The sequence below is a fragment of the Chelonoidis abingdonii genome, chromosome 1, assembly GCF_003597395.2.
Source record: "Chelonoidis abingdonii isolate Lonesome George chromosome 1, CheloAbing_2.0, whole genome shotgun sequence".
In the NCBI taxonomy this organism is placed as follows: Eukaryota; Metazoa; Chordata; order Testudines; family Testudinidae; genus Chelonoidis; species Chelonoidis abingdonii.
This window is the reverse complement of record NC_133769.1, coordinates 75,839,666-75,861,724: the sequence shown is the minus strand read 5'-3', so window position 1 is coordinate 75,861,724 and position 22,059 is coordinate 75,839,666. Positions and strand designations below refer to the sequence as shown.

The 22,059-nt window shown below is 44.2% G+C and overlaps 1 protein-coding gene across 11 annotated transcripts in view; it reads right to left on the bottom strand.

Moving 5' to 3' along the window:
- The window catches only part of NAV3 (neuron navigator 3), an 859,499-nt gene that overhangs the window by 83,051 nt on the left and 754,389 nt on the right, over positions 1-22,059 (bottom strand). For 7 of the 11 annotated variants that reach the window (XM_075066761.1, XM_075066765.1, XM_032798953.2 and 4 more), the window contains 3 exons: positions 11,658-11,726; positions 8,516-8,654; positions 4,769-4,822 (listed from right to left, as the gene is read on the bottom strand). In XM_075066761.1, coding sequence (XP_074922862.1) covers positions 4,769-4,822; positions 8,516-8,654; positions 11,658-11,726 — 262 coding nt within the window. The remainder of the gene's footprint in view (positions 1-4,768; positions 4,823-8,515; positions 8,655-11,657; positions 11,727-22,059) is intronic. The other 4 variants (XM_032798951.2, XM_075066769.1, XM_032798949.2 and 1 more) reach the window with 3 other exon arrangements.

The following is a 22,059-nucleotide window of genomic DNA, read 5'->3' as shown; positions in this document are numbered from 1 at the left end:
TAGGGGTAATATTTGATGCTAAATTACATTGGAAAGAAAATAAATAAACAAATAAACTATGTTAAAGATAAATGTAAAGAAAGGATTAACCTGCTTAAAAGTCTTGCTGGGACTACTTGCGGGTAGGAGATGGATATGAAAACATTGTTGATGGTATACAGAGCCCTAATCAGACCAGTTATTGGCTACAGCTGCTATGATTATGGGTCAGCATCACAATCAGAACTTAAAAAATTAGATTTAATACAAGCCAGGCACTACGAATTGCATGTGCTGTGTTTATTATAACACTTATATGAGCTACAGGTAGCTTCTAGTGAAATGCCACTTACACTACAAATGAAACTACTATTTACTATTTACTAAGAACATATTCCAAACCAGTTTGACTACAGGACCTAACTTTCTGGGCCAAAGGTACTGGGAACTGCAGTGATGAAAGTACCAAACAAACTTATGAAGATTGTTGGGAATTTGGTAAAAACTATAGCACACAAAGTTAGAATTCCACATACCATTTGAGTTCAGTGTGATGCAGCAGTTGAAAAACAAAGAAAAGTTGAATGAAGTCAACATTTTTACTTATGGGAAAATCAGTTATGGATGGAAAGTCAAATGTCCAGATGTGGCATTAGATTAATTTTATAAATTTAAGGGTAAAAAAAGAGACAGTAGGTATGAAGTGTACCAGTCTGCAGATGAAAAGTGGAGTTGGTTTTGTCAAATATATACAGAGGGGTCCAAAAAAGAAAAAGAAAGGCAGGAAGAATAGGAATGGCATATTGTATACAAATATTGGAAATTAATACAGACAAAAGAATATCTGACTATGTAGCTGTAATGCTAGCATGAAATTGTATATGGGATGTATACCCAGCAAAAGCAGCAGCCATTTTTTCACATTCAGTCTCAGGTCTTATGGTGATAAAAAAAGGATGTCACAGTATGTAGAAGTGATTTAATCACTGAAGTTATATTTGTAATAACGGAGTTAGTACAGATGGGGATACATGTAGCATCAGCTTGGATCCCAGTGCTTTTTAGGATAACGGGGAACGAAATGACAGACAAAGCTGCTAAAAACACTGTAAGAAATGGAAGGACTGATGCAGAGATATCCCTGAGTAAACAGGAATTAAAAAGCCTAGCACAGACAAATTTAAAAGAGGAACAGCCAAAATAAATAAATAAATAAATAAATAAATAATGGATTAATGAAAAAAGAGGTAGATCATGTTTTGAACTGAGCTCTAGATTTGAGGATTGCGACGTATTTCAGGGCCTGGATAGAACTAATGAAGTGCTTCTGTTTAGGGTACTAACTGGCCATTTTGGCTTAAACAAAAATCCTTTTTGAATAAAAAGGTACAAAGATGGAATGCGTGTGCTCTGTAGGGTGGAAGAAAAATAGATCACCTTCTTTGGGTATGCAGGGGCTCTTTAAAAGAAAGGGAAAAGCTTTTCGAGGCATTTAAACATCTTAAGGGGAAAAATACATGATGTGATATAGTAAAAACATCAAGGAAATGGAGTATTATTTGAAAGGTGCTGTTACATTACTTGAAAGACACAGAGCAGAGCGAGAGGCTATAAACTGCTAAGTATTGAGGAATTATAGTTGGTGGCAGCTACAGACTATTCAGGCAAGTCTGTTTCATCATAAAAAAAAAGAGAGAGGGAGAGAAAAGAGAGGGCGTGGCAGTGAGGAAATCTCCAGCCAATCTCTGTGCATTAGAGAGGGAAGTAGGGAGCCAGGACAAGAGTAGGATCCTGGGAGCCTGGCCCGGAAGAAAGGGCATACCCAGAAAAGAGAAAGGTGAAGCAGAAAACTTCTGGGAAGTGGAATAGAAAGCTGTCCAGGGAGAAAGCAGCAAAGTTGGGCCTGAGCAGACATTGGCTGTGTGTTGTAGGGTCCCTGGGCTGGAACCTGGAGTAGTGAGCTGGCCTGGTTTCCCCTACCAACCACTGACAGAGTGGAATTGCCTGACTCTATACCCTGGCAGGCGAAACCACATAGTGACCTGACTGGAGGGCCGAGTCATGAAGAGGAAGCTGTAGCTCCTGTAGTGACTGAGGGGCCACAGAGTGAGAGAAAGGACAACAGGTTGAGAAACCTGTTGAGGGAAGATGTCAGACCTGTAAGAGAGCCAATTCCCAGAACAGCCAAGAAGAGACTCCACCTGCAATGAGTGAGTACCCTGTGACAGATATAGTAATAATTAGCGGCTCTTGAAATGTATGGTACTTGAGGCATAAAAAAATGCAAGGTTTGACTATGCTTGCATTTGCTTTTGGCAGAAGAACACATGGGAAAAGAACCCAAGCAAATATGCACACAAATACTGCAGGATTCTTCAGCAGAGAGTTTTTGTTGACGATGATGTTACTGAGACTGTAATATTCCAAGAGCTTTTCTCAAAGACAAGCTTTTAAAAACACGTAGAGATACATTTTTAAAGCAAATTGTATCATCTACAAATATGTTAAACAAAATCCTTTTCTTAAAAGTTTTTTGCCACCCCTCCATCCATGAAGTGACTGTTAATCCTCCTTCATTAAAAAAAAGGCCGATTTCCTCCCTATGCTGCAGCCCATTTATGTTAACTACACCAGTGTACACTGATTGAAGCAAGGAGCCCACTATCTCTTTGTTGCCAGAGGATGTTCCCCACTTGGAGCAGAGCTGCCATAATAGCTATATGAACATAGCCTGTTTGAAAGAGGACTATGTTAATGTGAACTAGGTATCTTTTCATTTGCACCGTCAGCATCCACACACGGCAATTGGATCACAACACTTTGGTGCACTCTACATTCACACCCTGAAATCTCCACTGCAGCGTAATGTCGACAAACTCTAAGTGGCTGAAGCCTAGCCTTGTGAAGATGGAGATAACCCTGGTAGGTTGGGAGAGAACAACTGGAAGAAGTGAGGACGATTACACTGGCACACCGATAGAGGGGATCTGACCACCTTTTGCACCACAGACCTGAAATTTAAAGGAGTGGCATATTCTGGGCCTGCCACTGGTAGTAACAATGCTCAGTGTGACTTTGTTGCATCTTCTCATGCTAAGACGAGTGCGTAGGGTATGTCTATGCCACATGCTCCCCAGTGCAGGTAGACAGATGCGCACTAGCTCTGCTAGAGCTAACGCACTAACAAGAGCGGTGTAGCTGGTATAGCATGGGTGAGGCACCAGACTACAAACCTCTCTGGACCACCTGGGTATGTACTTGGGCAGCTAGCCCAAGTTGCCACCTGTGCTACCCTGTCTACACTGCTATTTTTAGTGCACTATCTCAAACAGAGCTAGCATATTTGTCTACTTGCACTGGGAAGCATGCTCCCAGCTGCAGCATATGCATCTCTACATAGGACTACATCTAGAGACCACAACGAAACTGAAGTTAGCTCAGAACAAAGCTGCTCACTTATTAAGTGGAGCAGCGTGCTGAGAGCACAAACCAGCTCAATGAGCTGCACTGGCTGCTTATGAGTGGGTCTGGGTGGAATACAGTGTCAGTGTTGACATTTAAAGCCCAGAGATCAGGTTACTTGAGATACCTGTGCCATGTGGTCTTACTTGTGATCAGCTGAAGAGCTTGAACTCGAGGTCCCTCTCTAGAAACAAGAGCCATCTGGCAGTGCATTCTTTTTGAAGCCCCCTTGACTGTGAGCTCATTTTCCTCTTTGCACTGCAAGAGCCTGCAGTTGTTAACCTTCTGCACACTATTTTGGGCCTTTGAGAAGACGTGAGGAGTAATGAGATGTGTTTCTGGAAGGGGTTTTACCTATATTCTGCTGAATGATGTTTATGAAAACAATATTTTGATACTGTGGAATTTCTACTTATTTAATGGTGTTCAGACCTTGGGACAGCAGCTTATTTAAATGTTTTTAATTTGAAAGAAATAAATGAATAAAATAAATATAAAAATTGCACAAACAAGGCCAAGCTTAGGGGATGACAAGCCTGGAGGTTGTCTTGGGCTGGCTGCAAGAGGGGCCTGGGCTAGGCTGTGAATGAGTACTAGGCAGGAGAGTACTAGTCAGACATGCCAAATCTGAGGAAAAAACACAGAAATTGGGCTTGTTTTTTGGCTTAATTGGCTTGTGAGTTGCTTGTTGGCTACTTTTTGGCCTGTAGCTTGTTGCTTGTTTTGTTTGTAGATCTTTTTTTGATCAGATTCCGGCAAGGAGTGGGAGAGAGTCAGGGTGCACAGCAGACCCTCCACAGTCCCAGACTGCACGCCAGGGGGATCTAGTCACATAGAGTGTTGGAATTCTTAAGGATTGGCTTGTTCTGGCCTTGTTTTGAAATGGGATTAGCTTGATTTTTGGCTATTGTGAAAGTCGGGGTACTTCTTTACCGCGTGAAAGTTATCAACTGTGGTGCTAGTGCTGCTTTATCACTCCAAGAGCAGAAAGCTGCCTCTGGTGTTCCACACCACCATACAGACAGGAACTGAAGCAACTGTTTGCCTCAAGTGGGCAAGAAGGTAGCCCCAGTTTGAGCAGGAGCAGCAGTCCACTAGAGCCCTTATCTTGGAAGATCTCAGACTCCTGTGCTAGGGAACCCAGAAGAAGCAGTGAAATACCACTCACAGGAACAGTAAAGGAGTGTTGAGTAGCTGTCCCAGCAGGTCTGGATCAGGGGAGAGAAGATGCCCACAGGTCCATGTCCCTGACATTCTCAAAGGTCCCCCTCTCTTCCTGGAAGGGAGTGGGCAAAACAAAAGCTCTCACCTCCCGCCCTTGGCTCACCTTTTCCCATGGAGGAGACAGGAGAACAGTCTCCTTCTGCCCGTTCCTTTCTTCCTGTGGATGGAAAATAATTTCCTGGGGCTATAAAGTCCACAATTTCTTCCCTGATATGTTACATGTCATGACAGATGAAAATAGGATTAATTTAAATTGTACCATTTGTAGCAGAGTAAGATGCAGTGAGCAGAAATCCATATATTCCAGATTCAGCTACAGCACATTCTGTGTTTAGTGGAATGCAATGCTTCTTGAAAATAAATAGAATAGAAAACCGTGTCCAATATTCATCATGTCATTTGTTTTGGATGTACTGCCACTGAAGATATTTTTTCTAGTATGCTGTATACTTTGTATGTATTGTGTTTGAATACACCTTTCCTGGCATACTGGGCCAGATTAAGGTTCTGAGGGGCCTAAGGCTAATGAGAGGGAAGGGCCTAAGTATGAATTACATATTGCAAAAGAAAGTACGAAATCATCAAACATTTATCTACAAACATATTTACATATTTTTATGTAAAATTAACAAGTTTATTCTACTCTCACTACACTCAATTCCTCAACCAGATACTCCTGAGTAAGAGGTAGCACGAGGGATGCTACGCTGTCCTTTTCTTAGGCCTCCTTCCTCCTAGGTAGTGGAGTGCTCATCTGTATGACGATGATCACAGCAACATTACCCATCCTGCTCACCTCTTTCAACTTTGTGCTTCTACCCTCAGCTCTCCACAGGGCACAGTGCAAAGCCAAGCCCTGCAGGTGTTTCCTCCAAGCTATGGCCTCTATATCACATACCCTGTCTCACTCTGACTGCAGTCTGGGAGGCAGACAGCTTTTATTATGTAAAAGAAAACAACTCAGGTGTAAAATCCACTAGAGTAGAGGAAGTAGTAGTGGGAAAATTACATTGGATGGCATTGTATTTTAGGCTGTCTTGCTCCGAAAGCTGCCTCCCAGTGTTGCACTAGCTGTGGACAATGAATTATTATTTTCACACTGAACCCAAATATTATTTGTGGGATGATACTCAGTTTGTGTAGTTAATCTCCAGTGATTCACCACATCAGGCCATTCTATCACCAAACTCTTCCACAATTAGAATAATAGAATAGAATCATAGGACTGGAAGTGACCTCGAGAGTCTGGTCCCCTGCACTCATGGCAGGACTAAGTATTATCTATTCTAGAATGTGTGATCAGCAGCTCTGACATGAGGTATTTTAAGTATGACTTCTGTGTGCACCAGCCCACTACAGTTTGCATTTGTTTGTTTTAAGCTTTCTGTAAGGTTACAGCTAGAAGGGACACATATCTTTAGATAGTTGCCTAGTCATAATATTTAGCACTTCTATACTATGTTAGCTTTTGAAAATCACTGTACAAATATTAAACAAACTTAATCTAAAGCCTTTCAGCTTTTGAATGACTAGGAGTTGAAAAAACAGAGCTATTCCCATAAAGAGGTTTCAAAAGAACAGAGCTATTCCCATTAAGGAGGTTTCAAAAGAACAATCGAACCAAGGTTGCTGTAGTGACACTCTTGTTACATTGGCTCTGGTGTTTGTTTAAGGCTGGTGTAGGAGGAAGAGAGAGCTTCCTGTTTTGTTTGCACGTGTAAATCAAGCAGACCTTGCTTATTTTTTTTTCCTCTTAAAGTGCTCACAGTTTAGGGGAGGAAAGTGAATGAGATTCTGCTTATACTAGGTTTGAAAAAGCTGACGAGACTAAAATCTATTCTTGTGCCAAAATTTGTTCTCCCTGAAGTCAATAAGGTTACACAGGTATAACTGTCAGCAGGAATTGGCCCGTGTTTTCATTCCCTTCTTGAATCACACACATTCCATGCTTACCCAACATTTTCCACTTCGGAAAGAAGTTAGTTTGAGTTGGGGCAGAAAAACGAGGACTAACTTCAGGTTTATTTAGCTTTACCTTTTTGGAATGAAACCTAAAAGAAATCAAAGGTGAGGTACTTGTATGATGGATTGAACTGCTAGAGAACCAGCAGATGGACAGAACCTGCCTTTAGCCTATTCAGCCAGTATTTCTATCATAGCCTTCTAAAAAGTGGATTTAAAATCCTTGAAGGAGAGGGGAAGGAGAAACCTATGACATTGTGTGTTGCACTTCCTCCAGTGCTTTTGCAACCCCTTCAAAGTATAAAGATGTGTTGGCCTATTGAACTAGGCTGAGCATAGGGAAAGAACTTGGTTGCCTATGTATTCCAGTACAGAAAAATTGGATTTCTTTAGTGCATTATAACTCTGAAACCCCTCGATGGAAGATACTGTAAAAGTTAAAGTACTGGTATCCAGAGTGGGATGTTTTGTTTTGTTTTTCCTACAAATGTGTGGGAATTCGTTCCTTATACATGGGAGAGGCAACAGTTCTGGCTGGAGCTGGCTAGAGTGTGTGCAGGTTCTGTGCAAGCTTCCCACCCTACTGCTCTGGTACTGCCTCTTCCTCTCCATCTTGGAGCTGCATGCCAGCCTCAGCCAAGGAGAGGGCAAAGGGAGCTTCTTCCCTCCCTGACAACTAAGCATAGCGTCAGAGAAATTAGGAGTGGGGGGAGCTGGGTGAGGGGAGGAGACAATGCCTGCTCAAACTACACCCACGGCTGGCACAGGTTCCGTTGGTAACCGGATTTTTAGTGTTCGATCACCAGTGTTAACCGAATACTTGGCAGTGTGTTCCTGAAGTGCTGGCATTGCCTTTCCTCCTGGCAGGAGTGCTCCAGCAAGGCTGTGTGAGTAAACTCACTCCCACTTCTCACCCAGCCTGGCCGGACCCCCTGCCTGTAGGGCCAGACCCGGCTCCTGGCACCAGCCGAGCAAGCAGATGCTTGGGGCGGCAGATTCCAAAGAGCAGCATTCCATCCAATCCTTTTCTCTTTTTTTGAGCTTTCCTGCTTCCGCTGCCCCTGCAGGTTTTTTTCTTTTTGGTTTGCTGCTCCTGCCGCTCTGTAGGGGGCAGCAGCGCGGAGGAGGGGAGCTGCTGGGAGTGGTGCCAGGTCTGCAGCAAGCCTGGCACGCAGATCGCGTCCTTCCCTGTCTGCCCACCGGAGCGGTACAGAGCCCTCCCAGCAGGCGGCATGTCGGGAGGGGACGCATGGCAAGCGCTCCACTTAAGGAAGCCCTGGCTGCCCCCTTCTCTCTCCCCCGCCCCCGCTAGCTGGGGTGTGCACACCACTGCCCGGGGTCTACAGGGCTGGGAATCCCCCTGCACCCGTGCTCCCGCCACCCCACAGGTATTTTTTTTTCTTTTTGTTTTTTTGTTTTTTTCTTCCCTTCGCGCTCCAGCCGGCAGGTTTGTTTTGCGCCCCACCCCCACCCCCTTTGCTGCTCCGGCCGGCAGGTTTGTTTCGCGCCTCCCGCCCTTCACTGCTCCGGCCAGGATATTTGTTTCACGGGCCCCCCCGCCTTGTTTGCTGCTCCAACCAGCAGGTTTTTTTCCTGCCCCCCAGCCCTCCCTTGTCGCGCCGACCGGCAGGTTTCCCGCCCCCACCCTTGGTTGTTTCTGCTGCCTGGCAGGTTTGTTCCCTCCTACCCCTTCGCCGCTCTGGCCTCCACGCAGTTTTTTTGTTTGTTTTTGCTTGGGGCAGCAAAAAAGCCAGAGCCAGCCCTGAGTAGGCCTAAAAATAGTAGGGCCTAAGCTACAGCCTTATTAGCCTATGGGTTAATTTGGCCCTGCTGGTCCACTATGCACGTGAAAGGGTATGGTAAGAGGCAGCAATAAAAAGCTACTTACCTGAGTGTGAGCGTTTTTTCTTGAAGAAGCAGTAATATTGGAATAAGAGCTGACAGATGAGGTGGTGTTCAGGTCATCCGTGCTGAGGTTATCAAGAGTGTCACTGAGGCCACTACTAACTGAGCTGCTGTCATCCCAGCTGTAGAAAAAGAAGGATATCTATTTACTCACTGAAAGCCAAAGGATGGGAAATGTCCTCAAAATAATACTCTCTATAGTATCTTTTTTGCATGAGGTTTACACAATGAACATTAAGTAATATTTGCTAATGTACAATACACGTTAGTTTTCAGACATTTCTAATTAATCATTCATTTTCAAACGTGTATTGGTAGCTGTTCAATTAGTGAGAGACCAGGATATCTTTTAAAAATGTAATATTAGCTCTGGGCAAGCACTAGTCTAAGTCATTAAAAGAGGTTGTTTCATGCTTCATTGCAATCACAGTCAGTACACTGGCAGGGAAATCCATTAAAACTACCTGTATTGGTAGGCAAAGCATTATTAACAGCTCACAGTACCCTATGGATTTCCAGCCTACAGAAAAATAAAGGAAATTTCTCTTCTCCAGCCTAATCAACTGTCAGTTAGGCAGCCAATATTTCCAGTAGCTCTGTTTTCTTGTCTCAGCCTTTGTCTGGTGAGTGCTGTGTCATCAGACCAAGATTCTTTGTTGAAACATTCACTGGAGCTGGTTACTTAGAGAACAGAAGTTATACATTTCATAGAAACACAAACTATTGTTGCTATTGACTGTTCTGCTTCAGGAGATCTGGGCAGCGGGTATGGAAGAGGGCAATGACAGCTCTATGGCATATTCTCATGCAAGTCCTATTTTTAACATGGAGAGGCTAGGGCACAGGGAGTTAGGAAAACCCCAGCCCCAACTTCCTTACAGAAGAATTCAGAGGAAACTCAGTGAGGGGAACAGTAGTGAGCTGGACTGGCGCTGCCCGGATACAGAGGAAGAGGGTGGCTCCATGCCCCCATGGGCCAAGCACTCGAGCTGGGAGGTGGCTGCAGGCCCGCAGAGTGCAGACAACTGGCCCGGACTACCCGGAACCCGAGATGACCTGACCCTGCAGGAGACTGCTGGCTGGCTCAACCCCAACAGAGCTTCTGCTGGCAATTGAGGCCCGCTGCCAATCACCTTACCTCACTAGACCAGCAGCTACCCTTGGAGAGGGAGGAGTGAAGTGGGCCAGGGGCAGTAGACTCCTGTCTGGCTGCAACGCTGGCAGAGGGTGAGTCAGCATGTTGCGGCTTGGATCCCCGCTGATGCGGTGGCAGACCCTCTGCCATGCTTAGGGCCCTGGGCCGGGACGCAGTGGAGTGGGAGGGCCTGCGTCCCCTCTGCCACCCAAGCACTGGGTGGCAGTCTCCCCCTCCCTCAGGCTGGCTGAAGCTGAGTTAACTGACTTTGTTTGCAGCCCCACCTGAGTGCAGGTTGGAGCTGAGTGACTTTGCTTACTGCCCCGCTCTGAACCAGAGCCTAGGCTGACTGTTTGCTGCCCAGCCTGAGTACAGGCCTGAGCATACTCAGTATTCTTTGCTGCCCCACCCCGACCAGCGCTTGGGGCTTTGTGTTTATTGTTCAGCCCTGACCACAGGCCCAAGCTCATTATCTCCCATCGCCCTGTTGATTCCCCACCTCAGGCGACCCCCAGAGACATAGAGGGGTGGATTGGCCGCCCACAGACCCAGAGGAGGAGGAGCCACTCCCCTCAATGGACTCCAGGAATCTTGCAGCATTTCCTGGCCCCTACTCCACCTGAGTATCTCTCTGTAGTGTTACAATCTGATCCTGAGTTTTACATCCTATAGGGAAAAACCCATACAGGGCAGAACGGGGGAGTTAAGGAGATTAGGAGAAATTCAGATCTTCCAGGCGAAGGTAAGCAAGTACAAAACTACCATAGAACAGAGAAAAGTAGTGCCTGCTATTACCTGAATTCCCAATAAACTATTTCATATCGCTGCTAGTATCATGCTACCAAGAAAAGGACATGAAGTTACGTTTTGTATGCCTCCATAAATGAGAGATTAGTAGTACTAGTTTGAGAAGACAGGCAATATGACAGGCTCTCTGCAGAGTTCAGCCAACAAACTTCCATCTTGGCCTGCGTTCCCTTATTAATCTACATCTGGATCATTCCCTCAGCAGTTTTATTCTTTAATATAGGAGCCAGCCAGTCCAGTCCAGTGAGTGTGAAAAATTCAGTCTATCACTTAATGTTTAATATTGAAATTCAATTCATATCAAATACGCCCTAGTGATCTTATTATGTCAGAGGCCTATAGACTCCTAGAGTTGTACAAGGCAGATGCTGTAAGTCCTAGAGTTTGCATCCAAATATATTAAAAACTTGAGTTCCTAATAACAGGTTGAATAAAGCTGGACACTGGGGACCTATACTATTGCTAATATTAGAGCAGGGAAAACAATGGAAACATCTGAGAATCCTTGTTTTACATGTGCATCTACGGAGTGTTAAACCCACATATTCATTAATACAGTGAAAGTTTTGGAATGTGACAGTAGCAGCTACAAATAATCTAGATGTTGAGGAGATCGGTATGAAGTGTGCCATGATCCGTCAGAAAGTTCAGTGCACTAGTTGGTATCCTAGCAACCTCAGAGTCCATTACTTTGAATACTGCAACAGTAGAGACTCAGATTTAGTACATGATCTCAGTGGCAAAAGAAACTTATTTCAGAAGGGTGAAAGCAGACTACAATACTGCACTTTCTGGTATTCAGTATAAGGGCTACAAATACATAGAGCTTCTGCACCATTGCCATGTCATAGATTTAAGAATGCAGTTCCATATCTGATTGATTCTAAAAACATGCTGCATAAACCCCACAGTGACAGGGAAGGGGCAAAGGAGGCTCTGTGTACTAAAGGAGACCGCCCGCTTTAAAAGGAGGAAGCTGCTATCCGTAAAGGGGAAGTGCTGAGAAGGCTGTGGCTCTTGAAGCAGCAGAAGGAACCCAATGCCAGAGACTTCCTCAGCTCTGTGAAGAGTCTGTGAAACCAGGGGCAAGCCCAGCAGGGGGCGACTCCTTTAGCTACCTGTCCAGAAGGACTGCAGTAAAGCTGCTATGGAGGCACCCCTGAAGATAAGGGGTGCCACTGACCTTGTCTCTTTTTGTTGATTCCAAAAGGGGCTTGTTCTCTGTTGAATTTTAACTTTTGCTGTTCCCCACCTGTGAACAAAGCAAGATGGTCTGTAAGGGTAGTGCCCACTGCAAGAACTAAAAGGCTTGGGCCTGGAGTAGGCTGAGCCTGTGGTGGTAATGGAGCATGGCAAGGGGCCCCAATCCAGCTAGAGAGGTGCCCCAGAGAGACTTTTTTACACGTCTTACTAGGAATTCTATTCATTTCCACTAATCATTTATACCTACTGCCTTTTCACCCTTTTAGCATTGTCTAATGTGATAGACAGGAAGCTTCACAGCCTATAAAAGCCATTATTCAAATACTATTTGTAACATAGGCATATACTGTTTGTAGGGCTGTCAAGCATGATAATTGGAAGTACCTTTAATTATAGTTAGATATTATCAAGGGTAGTATGCCATGGCAAATGCAATCAGAAGCAGGATGTGATATTGATATGTTGTACGCTGTCACAGGCACCATGTTTGAGTATAAAATACTAAGAACAACACACATCCATTTTATTAAACCTGTCTTACAGTATTTCTCAGAGCTGGATAACTCGCAACAATATTTTTTCAATCTTTAACTCCACTTTTCTCTTTTCTTTACACCTTTAATCCTGAGTTGAGGATGTCGCCATAAACATTTCAGGAAGAAAGTTCAAATCTTCAAATTTATCTCAGTTTTTAAACTACATATCTGAAGCATGTTCACAAAATCTACAAAATCACAAAATCTCTGTATTTTACAGCTCATGTGCCTTGGCAGAATTAATCTTTCAGATTATGTTTTCACTTTCCTATGGCTTCTGGGTGATGTTTCACACTTGTCATGAAGACTCACTCAGTGGATTGGTAAACTCTGGAAACACTTCTGGCTGCCTTGGAAGATATGCAGAGAAATGCTTGACATCTACTCTACTGATCTTTCAGAGTTTTTACTACATGTGGCTGGGATATTTCTCTTATCTCAGGTGGTCCAAATGTCTAGGAGCTCTTGAACAAAATTTCTGCCTATGCTCAGTCCCAATTATTTGATTTTATTTTATTTTTTGTTCCACTCATACCATTGTAGTTATTTGTTGGTATTGGGTTGTTTCAGCATCTTTCCTTTGGAATGTCTCCGAGTCCGGTTATTCACAGTATACTGAAATTGAACTAGAAGCACACACAGAAGTGTCCTAAGCCTTCTTTCCATCTGAAATTATGCTGAGGATAGTCCAGTAAGCTAATTATGTTGAAAGATGTAATGCTTTGCATCGTGCAGCAGATTCAGATATATTGGAGATGGAAAAATCCTACAAACTAAGTCATGTAAATCGTCCTTCCTGGCACTGGAAGATTGTTTTCGAGTGCATTTTAGTGCACTGTCCAGACTACTTTTACAATGTTCATGTAACTGCATCACTTCTCTTACTATAATACTGCCATTGTTATTTCAGATTCTCAGACATTACCTCCCTATCGGTAAGAAATAGATCCAGTATGACTTCTCTAAGGCTTAGGTTATCTCATTTATGGTTAATTAAGTTGTCCTGTGTGTAATTTAGGACTCCCATTGATAGTAAATGTTTAGCTGTAGCTATTATCAAGCAAACGTCTGAGTAAAGACCGTGAACGTGGCTACACTTGCGAGTTACAGTGCAATAAAGGAGCCTTGGCGCACTAGCTCACTACCCGTCCACACTGGCAAGACACGTAGAACACTCTGACTCCGAGGCTACAGCGCTGCTGGTACTCCACCTCGGCGAGAGGAATAACGTTTGTTGCGTTTGGCTACAATGCTCGGGTGTCACTGTGAACAAGGTGTTGCGTTATTGCACTGTGATCGGCCTCCGGAAACGTCCCCTTAAGTCAAGTGGCCACTCTTGTCATTGTTTTGAACTCCTGTAGGAATGCGGAAATACCCTTTCAAAGCTCCATTTCTGACAGCTGGCATGCAAGCCGTTACTGTGGAATGCTGTGTGAGAGAGAGAGAGAGACAGAGGGGCGGGGGAGGTCTGCTGCTGTCTGAACTTACAAGACAGCATGCTGACATGCTCTCAGCCCCCCAAAACACACTCTCTCTCTCCCCCACATACACACAACACACTCCCTGTCACGCTCCACCCCCACATTTGAAAGCGTGTTTCAGTCACTTGCATGCTGGGATAGCTGCCTATAATGCACCACTCCCAGTGCCACTGCAAGTGCCACAAATGTGGCCATGTCAGTGCACTTGAAGCTCTTGGTGTGGACAGACTGCAGCACTTTCCCTACTGCACTCTACGAAGGCTGGTTTAACTCAAAGTGCTCTAAAACTGCAAGTGTAGTCATGCCCCATGATGAATGTATTACTCTGTAGAAAGGTCATACAGCCTTGAACACTGGTCCAAGGATATTTCCTTCTATCTCTCATCTATTCCTGGTGGTTGGCAGCAGATACACACTGTAACTTCTGGTCCTAATTCCTTTTATCCTTCAATACACTGTTTGCTGTCAAACTCAGGAGCATTTTAGAGGCTGTTGACATATTGTATAAGTCTTTTATCTATTTTTTCCTTTCTATCTCTTCTGCATAATTATAAAAGTGGTTGGTAGCACTATCTATTACTAGCTAAGGTTAGTAGCTGATACTTCCCACATAAGATCATGTTTTCAGCTGCTTGTAACTTTGTCTAACTAGAATTGTTTGGACTGAAAGTTTTCATGCCAGATGTCTGTCTTAGGCTGATTTTTTGAGGGGTGGGGTAGGCAGGTGGAGGAGGGGGGAAAATTTAGCCAAGACCATTCAGCTGTTTCTTACAATGAGACTTGGGGGAAAAATAGTGTTTTGTCTATATTAAAAAACTGTGGTGACCTTTTTGAAAATTTCTTCCACTCCTGTGCTTTGGAGCAGGAACTTGACATTTGGCAAGGGGATGGTCTTTGTATAAGGGATGTGCCTTTTTCTGTCCTCATGAAAATGTAGCCAATTGTAAGCCAGGAGTTGGCAAGCTTTGGCATGTGGCTCATCAGGGTAGTATGTGGCAGAAACTGAAGATTGATGGGGAGTGGGAGAGGGAATCTGGGATGGGGAGTTGTAGGGAGAATGAGACTGGCTGGGCAAGGAGACTGGGACTGCAGTTCAGAGGAGTAAACAAACTGGGAACTAAAACTGGGAGAGGGGGCTGTAACTAGATGGACAAGGGAGACTGGGACTGAGAGCTGGGGAGGGAAATGAGGGGATTGGGAGAGAGTATGTTGGGGGAGACTGTGATTGGATGCGGATCAGGGGAAGATTGGGCTTGACGGGACAAGGAGACTGGGACTGAGAACTAGGTGGGCGTGGGGAAGGACAGTTGGCAAGGCAGAGTTGACAAAGTAGCAGGGTACGAGAGCAGAACTGGGAGTGGCAGGGCAAAGAAACTAGAAAAGGAGCCATAAGGGATGGGGGAACATTGACATTTGATGAGAAGCCCGAGAACTGAAATTGGGACTGGAAGCCAGCAGTGATGAGAAACAGATGGGGAGGTGTGTCACTACTTACACTCAAGGTCTCTCAGGCAACACTGTAGGAAGCAGTAGACATAGTAATTGTTCCTTCCAGAGCATTATATAAGGCCCTGAATTTGCTAGCTCAGTGCAGGTAACCCTACTGATCACTGCACTATTGCTTGGAATCTGTCTCCACTCTGGTGTATTGCATTAATTTTTGAAAGAACCTCAAGCCAGAGTGGCCTAAAGCTTCAAATGAAAAGTCCTTTCACAAGCAGACCATCAGCTATATAAAGGCAACTACAGTCCAGTCAATGTGCTATAGGGTCTGTTGGAAGGTTACGCTGGTGAATCCAATTTCCTGCTTTGTCACAGTTGATGCATTTCTTGCAAGTCTTATTTTTCCTTTGTTCAACCTTGATTTCATGCAGGCAGTTTCTTGATGAAAGCATAAAAAAGTCCCTTTTTGCGCTTTCTGGCAAAAGCAACGAATCTAATACTGGGATATTAAACTAGCTCTCCACTGACTCAAGAAATTCCAGGAAGTGAGCAACAAGTACAGTGACACCCTAACCCAGCTAGAGAAAGCAAAATAGCTTTGTGCTCTATTCAACTCATCAGTCTCTTTTTGACAGACTATTGTCAATATCATGGTGAAGAAAAGAATAGTTTTACTAATGGTGGACCACATGCTATCCTACTATACTAGGGTGGACAAACTTTTTGGCCCGAGGGCCACATCTGGGTGGGGAAATTGCATGCAGGGCCATGAATGTAGGACTGGGGCACGGGGTTGGGGTGCAGGAGAGAGTCTGGTACGTGTGTGTGGGGGGGATGCAGTGTGCAGGGAGGGGCTCGGGGCAAAGGGGCGGGGTGGTGGAGGGGTGTGGATGTATGAGGGGGCTTAGGGCAGGGGGTTGGGGTACAGGATGGGGTGCATCAGGGGGATGGGGTGCAGGAGGGGCCTAGGGCAATATTTGGGAAGACCCACGGTAGAAGCAGATTCTTGCATATTGTGAATTCAAGGGGTGTGGATGTATGAGGGGGCTTAGGGCAGGGGGTTGGGGTACAGGATGGGGTGCATCAGGGGGATGGGGTGCAGGAGGGGCCTAGGGCAGGGTTTGAGGTGCAGGAGGGGGGCGGCAGGGGGCTGGGGTGCAGCAGGGGGCTCAGGGCAGGGGGCTGGGGTGCAGGCAGGGTGCAGGAGGGGGCTCAGGGCAGGGGGTTGACATGCAGAGGGGTTTGGGGTGCGGGCTCCGGGGTGGCAGCAACGTGCACCAGGGCCAGAGCAGGCTGAAGGAGGCTTACAATCTTGCCCATAGTAAGGAAATCACAATCTGCTAGTGGTTATTAGGAACACCTAAAAATATGCATATAGATCACCAAGATTATGCCCAGTTATAAGGCGTTTCGTACCAGCACTCTTCTGCTTTATTCCTGCAATGGACCAAACACTAGCTGCATGGTCAGAAACCATTCTGTTTTCAAAACTAGATGCCACAGCAGGTTTCTTACAAATGCTTCATTAAGGTCCAAGTTGTAGCTTGACCTATGCAGCCATTCGGGGACGTAAGTGGGAGTGAAACTCCATGCTTCCTTCATGGCCTTCCCACATCTCCTCTGCAGTCACAGAGGGGTAAATTTTAGCTGTGTGGCCTTTCCCTCTCACCCCCAATGCCAAGGGCTAGTAGCAAGTTACTACTCCAACGGGAAAGAAATATGCTTTCCTGACAGTCCCATTGTCATTCTTGCTAGTAACAATCATGTAAGAGACCTGATTAGTGGGCTCAACATATGGATATGGGAGACTCTGAACTAAACGCATTTCAGACAATCTTCACTTGCTTTGCTCAGTATTTGTTAAACTTTCCAGAAATGGTGGATGGTCTTTTAAGCATTTCTAAATTGCTCATTGCCATGGTGTCGGGACACCAACAGTAGCACCTGTTGGATATTTTTATAGCTTGGGAGAGTGATCTCATAGCACCAGATGGCAGATTGAAGAGCAGTTGCCAACATATCAAGGCAACTCCGTGAAAGAGAATGTTACGTTTAGCCTTGGTGGGATTTGATTTGATAGATGTCAGTAAACGTCAATTGCAACTGACACACTGAAATCGACATTAAAAATTATCAATTGATAACAGTCAGTGGGACTGCAGCCCTTCCTTCCCCCTCTCGCACCCCTTGGGCCTGCAGTGATCCAGTATCACCTGCTCTGCAGCCCCACTGTCACAGACCTGCTCCCTCATGCCCATAACAGAAGAGCTGTGTATGTCTCCCTGCACTGCTGTGAAGCAGGTGACATCAATCCCTGCAGCCCTAAGATGTGGGGAAGGTTGTGGTCCTGACAGAACAAAGCTGGGAACCGTGGGCAGGGCCACGAGACAGAGGACAAGTTCCCTGCCAAGGGGGAGGCCACCCTGATGCTGAATGTTTCCTACGTGGCAACAGAGTCATTCAGCAGTGGTGTGGCTTGTCATCCTCCTTGCATTCGAGGCCCAGCGTCTCTGCTCTGCCAGGACTGCAGCATTCTCCATACCTTACACCTGCAGGATAGGGTGTCACCAGCTCTGCAGCAATTCAGGGAGCCTTCTGTAGCCCCCTTGTTCTAGACCCTCTCTCTCATTAGCTGGGAGTGACAAGCTGTCATAAATAGATAGCTAAGGGTTAATGTTTCTTTCACCTGTAAAGGGTTAACAAAGGGAACCAAACACCTGACCAGAGGACCAATCAGGAAACCGGATTTTTAAAAGCTCAGGGAGGGAATGTTTGGGTCTGTGTCTTTTGTCTGTCTCTCGGCTATGAGAGGGATCTTTCTATCTTCAAGCTTCTAATCTTCAGTTTCCAAGTTGTGAGTACAAAGGTAGAAAAACAATAGGCTTTTATTGTTTTTTTTTGTATTTACATGTGTGTAGTTGCCGGAATGTTTAAATTGTATTTCTTTTTGAATATGGCTGTTTATTCATATTTTTCTTTTAAGCAAGTGACCCTGTATTGTCACTTTGATACAGAGATTATTTTTTTGTCTTTTTCTTTCTTTTTATATAAAGCTTTCTTTTTTTAAAACTTGTTGACTTTTCTTTTTCTAGTTATGGCAAGGGGATAGGAAGCTCTGTGCCAGGATTACTGTCTCTCTCAGGGAAAGACTGGGAGGGGGGAAAAGAAGGAGGGGGAAGGTAAATTGCCCTCTCGGTTTTGTGTTTCAAGGGATTGAAGCAGGGAAATCTCCTAGTATACCCAGGGCGGGAAAATCTGGGAGGAAGTAAAGAGCAGGAAGGGAAATGGTTTATTTCTCCTTGTTTTAAGAATCCAAGGGATTTGGGTTCTTGGGGTCCCCCAGAGAAGGTTTGGGGGAGACCCGAGTGAGCCAAGACACTGGAAATTCTTGGCTGGTGGCAGCCTATCAGATCTGAGCTGGTAATTAAGCTTAGAGGGGTTCATGCTAGCTTCTCAGGTTATGAACGCTAAGGTTCAAATCTGAGTAGGAAGCTACGACACAAGCATCTCTGTTCTGTCCCACCAGGGCCACAGACTTCCAGCCATCTACTGCAGATGGCAGGGTGCCCGCACCTTGTGCACAGTCTCTAGGGCCCTCTGCAGCCCTGCGATCACTGCTGCAAACTCTAATTCCTACCCAGCCCCTTACTTTTCAGCAATTATAAAAATAGTTAAAAATATAAACAAATCTTAAATTAGAATCAATTAATCATCAAAATCATAAATTAAAAAAACGAAATCTGCCAAACCTGATTATGCTCAAATTTAAAACAGGCCTTACCAGTGAGTTTGTTGTAGTCTCTGTAAATGCATGCTTGATGTGCCACTGTAAAACAAGTCACAAAGACTTAAGGCCAGATCCTGGCCCCCACTTTGGCAGCACAAACCAGATGGAAATCTGGCTGATCTGGCCCACTTGAGGATTCCTCCTATGTGGTGGGATTCTAAGGTGGCATAGGGCATAATGCTACTTCCCACTCCTGTTTTGGATGTGCTGAGCATAACTCAAATGTAATGCAGGATTTGGATCCAAGTGCTGTTATTGAGGTTAGAAGTCTTTGATGAAAATCATAGACTCATAGATTTAAAGCCTGAAGGGACCATCATGATCATCTACTATGACCACTTGCACATTGCAGGCCACAGAACCTCACCCACCCACTCCTGTAATAGATGCCAAACCTTTAGCTGAGTAATGATTTAAAGACTTCAAGTTACAGAGATTCCACCATTTACACTAGTTTAAATGTGCAAGTGACCCATGCTGTACAGGAAGGAGAAAACTCCCCAAGGTCTCTGTCAATCTGACTGGAGGGAAATTTCTTCCTGATCTGAAATAAGGCAATCAGTTAGACCCTGAGAATTTGGGCAAGACCCACCAGTCTGACATAGGGGAAAGAATTCTCTGTAGTAACTCAGAGCCCTCCCCATCTAGTGTCCCATCACCAGCCATTGGGGATATTTGCTGCTAGCTGTTGCAGATCAGCTACATGCCATTGTAGGCAGTCTCATTATACCATCCCCTCCATAAACTTATCAAACTCAGTCTTGAATCATAGAATATTAGCGTTGGAAGGGACCTCAGGAGGTCATCTAGTCCAACCCCCTGCTCAAAGCAAGACCAATCCCCAGATTTTTACCCCACTTCCCCAAACAGCTCCCTCAAGGATTGAGCTCACAACACTGGGTTTAGCAGGCCAATGCTCAAACCACTAAGCTATCCCTTCCCCCCTGAAAGATCATTGAGTCCAGCCCCCTGCCTTCACTAGCAGGACCAAGTACTGATTTTGCCCTAGATAGCCCTCTTAAGGCTTGAACTCACTTGTGAAGTAAGCTGCTACTTGCAGTGTAAAGGTATCACAAGCTGCCCTATGCTGTGTGTGTGAACGGGGGCTGGAAGAAGGGAGTCTTGTTGCCCTCTCTGAGCACAGATAGGAGAAAAAGGCAGCAATACGGCAGAATGCCAATTTCCTCAACAGCTCTATAGGGGCCTGGTCTATTGGTTAAGGAGTATGAAGCATCTCTCAGCCTCCAGACTAGCACTGTACAGTGTGCTCTAACCAGAGGTGCATGGTGCTCCCTTTGAGAGCACCAGTAAAGTGAGCTCCGCGTTGCAGGCCAGGCTTCTGCCCTGACCTATCCTACACTGTGCTGATCCTCTGCTGCCTCCACTCCCAGCATAAATCAGAAGAGTAAGGGCAGGATTTAGCCTTGTATATAGATGTTCTGCCTAATCCCTGAACTGACTTGTGAAAGCAGAAATGATCTCCCAGCTCATTAGAGAGAAAAGATAAGAAAATAATTGGACTGTTTTACTCAAAACCATACCCCTCCTCATGTCCCAGTATATCAACTGGCAAATTCTCTCCTTCAAAGTTCAATCCATCATCTATTAATCAATGTTAAGTCTTCTACTCTGGGCACTGCAGCTCATTATTTATATAACAGTGACAATGACCCTTAACAATCAGATTAAAGATGGCACAAAGTACATAAAATCAATACTTTGTTTCCAACCACAGACTGAGAATCAAAGCAAGAATCCAGCCAAAAATTTACATGAGTTATAAATTTTGCTATAGCTATTCTCTCCTCATAGCTAAATGAAAACATATCCAGTTAGAGTCATACTTCACCTCCTTTTGCTCTGCAAATGCAATGCATTACTTACCTGTCAGTCCTTTCACAAGACAACCACTGAAGTGTAAATTCTGTATTACTTCAGGGTCATTGATAGAAGATGATGTCATGTATATTTCCAAATAGATTTATCCAGCATTTTCACAGGAAAATTGTTTACAACTAAGAAAAAATAGCAATAAATATGCAGAGATGCTTTTGTTTCGCATCACTTTGGGAGTCATTTTATTTTATATTTAAGGAAACCAATTGTTTGTTTAGGAAGCACCAATTAGAAAACTACACCCTACAGAAGAAATTATTTCTAATCCACAAATAGTAGGATAGTACATTTTTCAGAGTCAACATAGCCCTTTTTGCTTCTTCCAAATGCATTATAGATGCTTTCAGAACTAATCTGTACATAGCACCAGGAGAAAATAATTTGGTTTTCCAATCTGATCCATAAAAGATTTAATTGTTTTTCCGTTGTTAATTTTATATATTTTGTGAAATCTGAATATAAACAGCTCAAGAGCTGTATGAGATTTAGCCAGAATCCTTTTTTTGCTTCTACTTGTCTTTGTATACAACTGTTAATAAAATAGTATAAATATATTAGTGGTTCACCAGCTAGTTCTAGATTTGTAGGAAGAATAAGGCAGAAATCAAAAGAAAAAACGACGTATAATGAACTGCTAAGGCAGGTGTTAGTTAACTGAAATAATAGATATCAAACAAAAAACAGATATATTGCTCATAGGAACATGGGATTCTTGGTGGTGTATGAAGCAGATAAACAGCCTCCATTTTTAATTACATTTCAAATGGCCCATAGAAAATGATGTATGGGCTGAAGTAAGATGCAAGGAAATAATTCCATCAAGAAATGTTGACAATATCATCACAAACCATGGGAATGAAGCTCTTGATGGAATTAGCTCCCTGCTGCTCTTTGTTATGTTTTATAAGATACAGTTTGGATCTAAGAATATGTTTAAATTCTTTCAAACACACATACAGACAAGTTAATTAACACCAGTTGAATTCATGTAAATAAATGACAACTCCTAGAGTTCTTGGGCAAATACAAAAGAGACGTAAAGCAATCTTGTTACCTTGTTACTTGGTTGCTGTATTAGCAATCAAAATCATTTCTGATATTGTCAGCTCCCACTCAGAAAACAAACCAGGAAATAGAACCACACGGTGTAAGTGAACATAAACAGTCCATTTAAGAGAAATCACACTAACACCAAAAATCTTTGGTTTGTGACATTCACACTCTTGACACTCACTTCTG